The 10,951-nt window shown below is 41.0% G+C and overlaps 1 protein-coding gene across 5 annotated transcripts in view; it reads left to right on the top strand.

The window, feature by feature from the left end:
* The first annotated feature begins 4,605 nt into the window (after positions 1 to 4,605).
* The window catches only part of abcc12 (ATP-binding cassette, sub-family C (CFTR/MRP), member 12), a 46,175-nt gene continuing 39,829 nt past the window's right edge, over positions 4,606 to 10,951 (top strand). For 2 of the 5 annotated variants that reach the window (XM_015953927.3, XM_070554726.1), the window contains exons 1-8: positions 4,606 to 4,687; positions 6,987 to 7,043; positions 7,201 to 7,355; positions 7,442 to 7,588; positions 7,766 to 7,913; positions 8,510 to 8,746; positions 8,858 to 9,031; positions 9,471 to 9,618. In XM_015953927.3, coding sequence (XP_015809413.3) covers positions 6,993 to 7,043; positions 7,201 to 7,355; positions 7,442 to 7,588; positions 7,766 to 7,913; positions 8,510 to 8,746; positions 8,858 to 9,031; positions 9,471 to 9,618 — 1,060 coding nt within the window. In that variant the 5' untranslated portion in view covers positions 4,606 to 4,687; positions 6,987 to 6,992. Of the gene's footprint in view, positions 6,882 to 6,986; positions 7,044 to 7,200; positions 7,356 to 7,441; positions 7,589 to 7,765; positions 7,914 to 8,509; positions 8,747 to 8,857; positions 9,032 to 9,448; positions 9,619 to 10,951 lie in introns of those variants that run through there. The other 3 variants (XM_015953928.3, XM_054732570.2, XM_054732572.2) reach the window with 3 other exon arrangements.

Below are 10,951 nucleotides of genomic sequence, written 5' to 3'. Positions count from 1 at the left end.
AATATAAAGAAAAGGAAGTCTAAGACTTTGTTATGTTATGACTACATCCATGAGAACAACATCTTCTGGCACTGCAGGTGGCAGATGTTATGGTTTGCAGCAGACTCTTGCAGACTTCATGTCGGCAAAGGTCTCACTCTGTGGGTGAAAGTTCTCAGCGACCCAGCTTTGACCCAGCCGAGTCAAATGAAACCTTTGGCACAGAAAACCCATATTTCCTCACGTTACAAGTGCATGGCACAAACAAACAGTACTTTCCACACAGATGAATAAAACCCGACCAAATAAGTTCTGATGCTGAGGGACGGTGTAAAGATGCATGTGGATCAAACAACCGGATCTTTGGAGCTCTCCACTCGTGACTTTGGTATTCTTCATACTGGGCTTAGCCCTGGCTCCAGAACCATATTATGAGGGGGGCATGTGATGACCATGGGGGGGGTAACACTTGTATTAAACTAAAACATATCTATAGCACTTAAAGTGACTAATTGTATTTATTTGCACACCTGGAAACTTAAAATGCACATCAGACTGTATTTAAGGCCCCAAAAGTGGCTTTACCTCTTGGATATGCCCCCTTTAAGTCTGCAAGTGACCAAACGAAAGTTTCATGTTATAAAACTCTTTACTAATTCAAGTTATTATAGTCCTGATCCTAGTTCCATAGAAGAAAAACTGGAAACCCCAAGGACAATGCTGGCCTAGGGAATCCACACACAAAGCCAGTTAATACTAATTTAAAAGCACAAGCTGCTGTCAGGGGGACCAAAACAAAAGATGACAAACTAAAGCAAAACACTTGTGCTCCTTAACTGAGAATCATTCACACACACCCAACGTGAAGGAACCACCTAAAAGATGCACTAAAGCTCAAGTAAATACTGTCCCAGGGGCAGCAATGTCACCAAAGTTAATAGGTAACCCCAAATAAAACAGGGTTCTCCCTTTAAGCAACTGACCCCAAAGCTAAGATACAAACTAGAAAAAGTAAAGAGGACAATTCAGACATGTTGGAAGGATGGTTATACTGAAATAGATTTCCTCCTCAGCCAGCTAGGGGCTTGCTCTCCTTTAAAAAATAAATAAATAAAAGAAAGAAAGCAAGATGTAGTTACTGTTTACTCCTTGTGAAGTTGTGAGGTTGCCATGTCTCCGGCTGCACCGACTTTGCTATTCAAAACTGGCAGGCAAAAAGCTGCAGAGATGGAAGCCAATTAACTGGAGCGACCCAACAGTTAATTCTTGTACCCCTGAGAAGCCACAGCATGTTTTTGTTTTACTCTAATATTAGGTGAAGCAGGCAGCAGGCTAAAGCTTGGTTTATGCTTGACGCATTCACTTTCCGCTTGGTGATGCGGCTCGCGGCTCGAACGCGCTTCACAACTTGCAGCGTTTATGGTTCGTGCGGCTAGTCTCTGCGGTGAGCCAATATTCTCCCAAACTGTAGGGGGCAGCATGGAGCTCTACGGCATGCATCCAACACTACACCATAGTAGAAGTAAAAATGACTGTTTACAACATGGCATTCCAGCATTTTTAACAGCGTCCTCGTCTTTTCCGACAGTGCGAGCTATTTCTCTCCAAGAATTATTAACAACATGTTGATCACGGTGATCTCTAAGAGCTGAATCATACAAATGTCTGTATTTACCAACCTCTGCCATACTAGTTCTTGCCGGTCCGCCATGTTTTTCCGCGTCCGATCGTCTGTGTGGTTAGAAATTTTCCTAGGTGTGCGTTGCAGAAATTTTGGGCCGTGCGGAGGTGCGGTGGAGGGGCGTGGTTGTTAAAATGGCGCAATTTCGCCGCGCGGAGCCGTGCGGACCTCGCGGATGCATCAAGCATAAACCAACCTTTAAGTTGAGCTAACAGGGAATCAGAAGCGAATAGTCGGCTCTAAAAACATCTCAGCTACTTTTTCAATTACCAACAACTCAATGTTACAGTGCAATGTGTGTTAAGTGAATAATGAGTCAGTTGTGGAATTTTACTTCTTTTAATGAGTCGAACTATAACTGCAAGATAGCAAACAACACTTCCTGTGAAGCCAGAGGCAAACTACCAAAAAAAGTGTAGTTAGTGCTCCTACCGTAAAGCACCCAAGAGATCCAACACCAGATATGACAATGTATTCATCTACTTATTGAGTATGCCTCGTCTTTGCTTGTCAACTAGAATCTTCTGGCACTGATCTAGCAACAGCCATTAAACTCATAGAACGGAAGTGAGAGAGTAATATTTTTGTGTTAAAATTGGACTTTAGTAACCACATTTGACCACAGGATGTCAACCTTACAAATTGCACCTTTAATAGTTACTAAAGCTGTACCTCTACTAGCTAGAGCAGCCAGTGTATCTGCCCTAGTTTGTTTACCTCCAACCACCGTGACACATCTAGGGAAAATAGAGGACACTTGGTTAAAAGATAACAACCCATGATCCACCACAACGTTATAAAAACACATTCCTCCACTAAGGTCCCAGCTCCAAACACACGTTAACCCACGAAGACATTCAGGCTTCTCCTGGCTGTAGTTTTCCTCTGCTGCTCCATAATGAGCCAGTTGGATCATCTGCATTACACTTGTAGGAAACAACGTGAACTGGTTACACGTTTTCAATATTTTTCTGTCTTTTACTAAAATAATTTCTTCATGCCCAACAGTTACTGCTGGCCAACAACACATGCAGACTAAAACACAGCCTGATGTTTTCAGTCCCTCTACACATCGCTGTGAATGTTTTCAGTCATTTTTCCTGAATAGTTCCCGGTTATCCTCCCTGAGTGTTCTTTCAGGTCTCTGCTTACCCATGGTTTATTGGGGTAGAACCTCACACTTCCAATGGGATCTAGTCAGTCACTCAGTCAGGTCATTGAGGGACAGCAGTAGCTCAGGAGGTAGAGCAGGTTGTCCAGTAATCGGAAGGTTGCAGGTTCGATTCTGCTCGGACGAGAGAAATCTGCTGTTGTGTCCTTGGGCAAGACACTTAACCCGCCTTGCCTGCTGGTGGTGGTTGGAGGGATTGGTGGTGCCAGTGTATGGCAGCCTCACCTCTGTCAGTGCACCCGAGGGCAGCTGTGGCTACACCGTAGCTCATTCCCACCAGCGTGTGAATGGGTGAATGATTGATTGTGTTGTGAAGCCCCTCGGGGGTTGTAGAACCCTAAGAAGGCGCTATACAAATACAGACTATTTACCATTGACGTCATTTGCACGGACCTCATAGAGTGAGTGAGAGTATCTTTAGCTCCCTGTGTCCATCCCCTCTGTTTTCTGTCCCACATAGCCACTTAGCAAGGTGTTTGTACACAGAGCAGAGGTAAACAAGAGCATGGTCAGTGTTGTCGGGGATAGGTCTTGCACAAGAGCTGCATGCAGGCTTGACGTTAGCAGAAAACCAACCGGTGTTTTATTCTCTTTGGTGGAGCAGATGACATACTGTTGAAATGTTGGAAGGGTAGAATAATTAAATGTTGCGTCTTTATTAGCAACAACTCTGCTGATGAATCAGAGCAGCACCAACAGCTGATGATGGGGGATCTTACTCCCAACCACACCAATGAACTCCCTCGATAGATAATATGATGAAACCTCACAGCTGCAGAGATATTTCACAGTAGCATGTCCTGGATTACACCAAATGCTGACACGCACTGCTAATCCGCCTCCTTTGCCTTTTCTACTTGTCTTACTCACTTTTAATATTTAACTACTTGGGTGAACGGCAGGTGAACCAAGTTAGGTCAACTTTAATCCAGTCAGCTCTGAAGTTTCACTCGTCTGGATGACTAGAAGCACACGCTGTTAAAGACGTGTAAAAATCACAGTTTGTGTTGGTTTTTCTCAAAGTAAGACACACAGAAAAGGAAGATTGTTGTAGGATCTGTGTTAATGCTGGTTCATTTACAAACCAGTCCCACTACTCACCCTTTTAGGGCTGTTTGAGTCACTGATGATGTCCTAGTCTATCTAGGAGATGTTTTGATGACCTTCGTGAAGCTCTGGACTGCTGTAAAACAGTTTGGAAAATCCTCAAACCTCCTCTGTTTACCTTCGCAGCTCTCAGGCCTTTTCTGCTGGATTGATAAAGCTCCTTACATAAGATGCAAAGCATATTCAACAAAATAAAGACAGTAGACTAACCAGGTCCTGTCTGGCTGTGTTTCACTAATCAAATCATTGTTTTATTCATCATGTAGAGTCATCATCACTTGCTGATGTTTTTGGAGCCGAGTCCACGTCAGAGATCTTGTGTAAGAGCAAACATATTTGACGTTGTTCGTTCATTAAAATAAAAAAGCTGAGCAGTGTTGCTTTCTGACACATAATGAAACCCCTTTTTACAGCTAGTAGGACACATCTGGATCACTTTACTGCAGCATTAACACCACATGCCCATTATACACATCAGGAATCAGAACCACAAAAATCTGTTAATTAGTCCAACGTTCTTTGGATGAAGTGTGAAGAAACCTGCAGACGCAGCTGTCCTCATCCCGCTGTCAGGTCTACTGTAAGTGGTTTTAATTGGCTTGTCATCTGGATCATAAGGAAGGAACATGGGGAGGTTTACCTCTGAGCAGAGCAACCTTTGATCTTCATAAAGTCAGGCAGAGAGAAAAGTTCCTGGCCCCTGCGCTCCCTTCAGACTGTGCTGTGTCTCCTCCGTCCTCCACACAGAGGTACCGTCCTGCTCTCAGGAGCTTTGATCTCTCATTGATTTACTCACATTTATGCTTCTGTTGCCGTTACTTTGTTTTTATTGAAGACAGCCTTTCACCTTGTTCCTTTATTAGAAACCATTTTGACTTTTTTATTTACTTATTTAATATCATACATTTATTGATTTTTAATGGAAATATTTCGTCAGTGTTTTTTCTCTTCCTCAGGATCCTCCTGATGGAGTAGTTATTTAAAGATGTTTTATTTATTCTAAGACACAGAGCTTATGAAAACACCTTTATGAATGTTTATTATATTCGGTCTCTATTTTGTTGCTTAATGGGACTTGTGATGCAAATTAGCTAAGTTATGTTTACTTTATTGATATCAAATATCAATGAAAAAACTTGATTACATTTGATATATTTTATGTATTAAACTTCACCTTTTATCTTTTATAAGCGTATTTCTGTTTGCCAGTCTCTGTCCTGCATGTTTTAGTTGTTTCCTTACTCCAACACCTGATTGAACAGCTGGATTACCTCAGCATGACTCAAATCCCATAGAAGCCTGTTAATCACCTTAAATCGGGTCTGATGGAGCAGAGACCTTTAAAACACGCGTGTCCAAAGTTCAGCCCAGGGGTCATTTAAGGCCCTCAAAGTGATTTTGTGAATTAGGATTATTGATTTTGTTTCCGATAGACTGTTGTAGACTGACTCTTAAATGTTTATGTTTAGATTTTTACTAAAATGCTTTTTTTTTTACCCGTTTGCAGGTGTACACATTAAAAATCAGCATAGCATAATGTTTTGCACTTTGGAGGAGTAGTTGGAAACAGCTGGACTTTTCATTTTGCCTCTGATCTAAGAAGCTTCTTCAGTTGTGAAGCCTGGGTTGGGAGTGGGAGGCTTGAGGTGTGGTCTGACACAAACTTGCTCGTAGGATCGTTTCCATCCACTGCAGTTCAGTCCTTAAGAAGAAGACGATGTTTTCTATAGCGCCACTCAAGATAAAAATCACAAGGGGCTTCACAAAAGCAAAAAATATGTATGTATATAAAGTATAAAAAGATTTGGTAGCGCTTCCTTTTAAAGTCCCCTAATTACTAAGTACTTACATGGTAATTACATAGTAAGTTAAAGGGTATTGTTGTTTCTGAGTTCTTAAATAGTTATTACCATGTGACTCAGGTTCAATTCTAGTTTTTTTACTTTTATTAATCATTCCCAGTAAATACTGCATTACACAATAATTACACTTTATTACAATTATACACTTTAATTACACAATCACACACTTTAAATTACTATGTAATTACCATGTAAGTACTTAGTAATTAGGAAACTGTAAAAGGAAGCATTACCAAAGATTTCAAAGATGAGAAAAGGAGAAAAGAACAAAAGAAAAAGTGAAGAAAGGTAGAGAGAAAATTAATAGGAAAGAGGGAAATCAATGGATCCCGGGAAAGGCGGAATTAGAACAGAATAAGGAGAGGGTTGTGATGAAGGTCATGCAAAGGCAACTTGAACAGGTGTTTGTTCAGCTGCTTTTTAAAGGAGACCAGTGAGTCCACTTAAAAGCCATTTTCCTGCATGTTGTAGAGCAGGAGTGTCCAAGCTTTTCAAGACGAAAGCTAAAATCATCAAGTTATTAGTCCTCTCTTTATTTTTTAATACAATAAACTATACATTCGTGTAGAATCTCAGTTGTCCGGGGCAGGATAACCTAGAGGGTTTAGTTGGAAACGACTGAAGTTTTGTTTTTCTTGAGGACATTTTGCCTCATGCCCAACATGGATGGCCTCATTATTAACAGCAAGGGCCTCACCAGTCCTATAGGAGTTTGTCGTAACAAAAGTTAAAAACAGTCTGGGTTGAAGAAAAGGCAAACTCTGTTAATGTTCTTGTCCATGTTAATAGATCTGCAAAAATGACCCGGTTGACTCCAGATACTTTTTATGTGAAAGATTAAGTTCTGCTCCTTCAGCTGTCCTTGACTTTACGATACTGTAAACGGACTCTCATCATCATGAAAGTATGTTCTGATGTGACCGAGGGAACTTTGACACAGAGAGGAAGGAGGTCAGAGGACAGCTGCTGTCAGTCATTCACTCCTCTGCTCTAAACGTTGGTCAGGAAGCACCAGGAGCAGTCAGGAGAACCGCCACACGCTGTGGCGTCGCTCGTTGGTTCAGACATTCTGCTATAGGTGGTAAAAATGTTTGTTTCCTTATGGATGTTTTTCTGCCTTTGCTTTCTTGTCATGTTTAAATGTTTCTGTGTTTGCTGAATATTCCTGACTTTTCTTACATTTCAGGACAAAATGAAGACAGAATATTCTTTTGAGAAGAACCGGCCCCGGCGATTTTCTTTTGTAAGTCTGCAGAACAAAAGCAGCTGTTACCACAACGTCTCTGCCATTGTTTCTCCTACATCCTGCGTCCCCGCTGCCCTCGTGTTTGATCTGCTCTTTGAGACTTGATGCTGGAACGAAAGGTTCTTTCAACTCATTTAAGTTTCTGACTCCTCAGGCAGATGATGCTATTCGATGGAAAACCGGATCGGAAGTCTCCAGTCTAGAGCAGACTGAAGCAGCCGCCAATAATGATGTGGCCTACCCCTCTCTTTTTGGGAAGTACCATGAAAGCCTGCAGACACTCAAACCCATCCGCTTGTCTTCATCCCAGTAAGTTTTATTGATGACACAGAGTTTCTTTGCCCATTGAACTGTTACAGATTAACTCAGATGTCTGAAATGTTCCGTACGTCTAGATCACACCCTGTGGACAATGCCGGCTTCCTGTCCTTTGCAACTTTTGCCTGGATGACCCCGATGATGTGGGCCATCTTCAGGAACAAGCTGGACATGTCCTCCCTCAGCCTGTCTGGTTTTGACAAGGCTGACACAAGTGGAGACAGGTCTGGGATCCTTTTTGAGTGGTTTATGTTTCTATTATTGACACAACTGTAATTTACTTCTTAAACCAGTATCTGACGAGAGTTATGTCTGATCAACTCCAAATTCAAACTCTGAATCTGAACGTGTTGGTCTCTGTCTGAGGGGACGTGCTTGAACATCCCATGATTGTTTCACAGGCTGCAGAGACTCTGGGAGGAGGAGAAGTCGAGGAACGGTCCAGAGAAGGCCTCGCTGATCCGTGCCATCTTTCTCTTTCAAAGAACCAGATTCATTCTGTCAGTACTTGTTGGGATCTTCGCCATGATGGCAGCGTTCATTGGCCCGGTGAGTCAGCAGCTATGGCCTTTAACCCTTCAAACACTGCAAACACATTTAATTTTTAGGTTTAGGTGATTCAAGGCTATTTTCATGACATTTATTGCTCGTTAGTTATGTAATGTTTTTTATGCATAAAACGAGCAACAAAACTTTAGTGTGGCTACTTTTGTGAATCCCTAAAAACAAATAGAAACTGCAGGATTGATCACGTCTTGTAAAAACCATGGAGTATGGTGGACTGATCCTGCCAATAATTGCGAAAAAATAAATTAATGAGGAAACAAAACTGTAAAAAGTAATTGGAAACTTTTTCCCACGTTTAATTATCAATACAGTCTTTCTACATTTCTCCCACAAGAATCTGTGTCAACCCATCAGCTCTCAAGAAATTCACACAAACGTCCTAGCTCTGCCTTGGGCCGTTTCATGGGAAAGACAAACCCTGCAAACAGACTCACGACTGGGATAAACCTGAAATGATGCACCAAAGCCGGACTGGTTTCATCTGCCTGGTTCTGGACCCACGCCTGAGAAAAATGTGAATTAGTCTTTTTCCGAGCTTGCTGACGTCCCCGTCTGTCTGCGTGTTTTTGTCCCATCAGGCCATCCTGGTCTATCAGATCTTAAACTACATCGAATTCGCAGAGGAATCCTCAGTGACCCACGGTGTTGGTTTGGCTTTCGCTCTGTTCACCACCGAGTTCTTCAAAGCTCTCTTCATCTCTCTGCTGTGGGCTGTCAACCTGCGTACAGCAGTTAGGCTGAAAGGTGCCTTCTCTACCATGGCCTATCAGAAGGTCATCTCTCTCAGGACGCTTGATGGCATTTCCATGGGAGAGGTGAAGAACAATACGGTTACTGCTTTGAACATGATTTTCACTTCTTTAGAGGTTTAAGCTCATCTGACCTTTTCTACCACCTGTCTCTGCTTGTTTCTGTATCACATCCAGATGATAAATGTCCTGACCAACGACGGCCACAGACTGTTTGAGGCAGTCTTGTTTGCTAGCTTCACTTTCTCTGCCCCAGTGCTCTTCGTTGTGTGCATTGTGTATGCCTGCTATGTTCTCGGTTACACTGCCCTGACTGGAGTCTGCACCTACCTCATCTTTGTCCCCATACAGGTAACTGTCCTCAGGTTAGTCAGTACTAAACCACTCTGTTCAGATTTTACCGACTGGACAACCAAAAGCCAATCTATGTTATGATGCAAATAATATATTGACTGATAGTGAGAATGGACACCCATTTCTTAAAATTGAAAATGGTCAGACTGTTTTTAATAATCATCATTTTAACCCCACTGACCAGTAAGTGAAGCACTTGGAGCACAAATCAGGCCAGAGGGCAGTAGACATGTGAAGGACCTGATGAGGCAGGTTTTTGATGCAATCCTCATTTGGATACCAGAAGTGGTTTGATGAGAATGTGCTACAGTCAACTAAAGGCTTAAACTCAAACCACGTGACCATTTTCTTTCTTTCATTTGGAGGAAATTGGCCCTCATAATCAGCATGTTACTGTAGTTTGAAGGTTTGTAGTAATGTGTTTCTGTCTCTGCAGTTCTTGTTGGCCAGACTCATTAATAAGTTCAGAAGCAAAGCCATGCAGATAACAGACAGCCGTGTTCGCACAATGAACGAGATCCTGAACAGCATTAAGCTCATCAAGATGTACGCCTGGGAGGAGTCTTTTGAAAAGAAGATTGCAGGTACTTTAAACCATCACAACCTTGATGAGTTTCAGTGGCATGGTCCAAAAGTTTAAATGTATTTGGTCTGTTTTGAAACCAGACCCATGTGGCGCCACCTGATTAAAAGCTTAACCCTGTTGATGATATCTGATTTTCCAGGAGTTAAGCTGATCGTTGAATACCAGTGATCAGCTGATAATTACTAGCCCATAATTATGAATTTGCGACCTAAAAGAAAAAGGCTCCTCTTCTGCCCAACTGCCTTAATGACAAGGACTTGCATTGAGCTCCTACTGATGTGACGCACAGCGAGGAACATTAGCAATTTTGCAAGTTCTCCCACTGAGAAAACATGGAGGAGTCTGAAATTCCCAGTGTAGGTGCATTCCCACAATGTAAGAGATGTTCCTGTTAAATTACAATAAGCTACTGGCAGCTAGAGCAGGTACAGTACAACAATTTTTTACTGTAAAAATGCAACGGTCCTGTGCTGTACTGAATATAAACAGTATTATACTGTCAGTTCTATGGTGGCCAATATACGGCTATTTTACAGTTCCTGCAGTATTCTCTGTAAACAACCTATTACTGTAAAACTACTGTAAATACTGCAGATTGTTATCTTTTAAGTGAAAATTAATAATAAATGAAAACATACGGAAATGGCTCAGACAAAAGATAGTTTCACAACACTAAAATGTATTATAGCTGAACATTTTCAGCATCCACAAAATACACAAGCATCATTACTTAACTGTCATTGTTTCTTCGTGAACTATAACATGGGAGATGGCTAACATTACATTAATTTAACTTTGTAATTTCCTACTGGGTCACAACAGAGATCAAATCATTAGCCAATTCAACTCCCCTTCCTTCCTCTTCACCCAAAGACAAAAGTTGGGTTAAAGTCACGGCATCAATGGCATAACAACTAATAAAGCCACGTGTAGTGTTAAGGACTACAAATATATTAAATGATCAAACAGATGTGATAATTCCATATACATATGAAATATCAATCGAATTGATCTTTGAATGTTTAATTAGAATACTTTAGTTTCTTTTACTTATTGAGGGACCATAAACAACTTCATATTAATACAGACAGAGTCAAGTATATAGTTTATAAAAATTAATTTATTTCTATTTCCCTAAACTAATGATTATACAAGACAAGGTATGAATGATGATGTATACACGATATATGGTATACAGTATATGGTATGTATATATATATATATATATATATATATATATATATATATATATATATATATATATTTATATGTATATATATATATATATATATATATATATATATATATATATATGTGTGATGACCTGCTAA

This window comes from Nothobranchius furzeri, chromosome 9 (genome assembly GCF_043380555.1).
Source record: "Nothobranchius furzeri strain GRZ-AD chromosome 9, NfurGRZ-RIMD1, whole genome shotgun sequence".
NCBI lineage: Eukaryota > Metazoa > Chordata > Actinopteri > Cyprinodontiformes > Nothobranchiidae > Nothobranchius > Nothobranchius furzeri.
The sequence above is the reverse complement of the archived record's forward strand: the minus strand, read 5'-3'. Positions and strand labels throughout refer to the sequence as shown.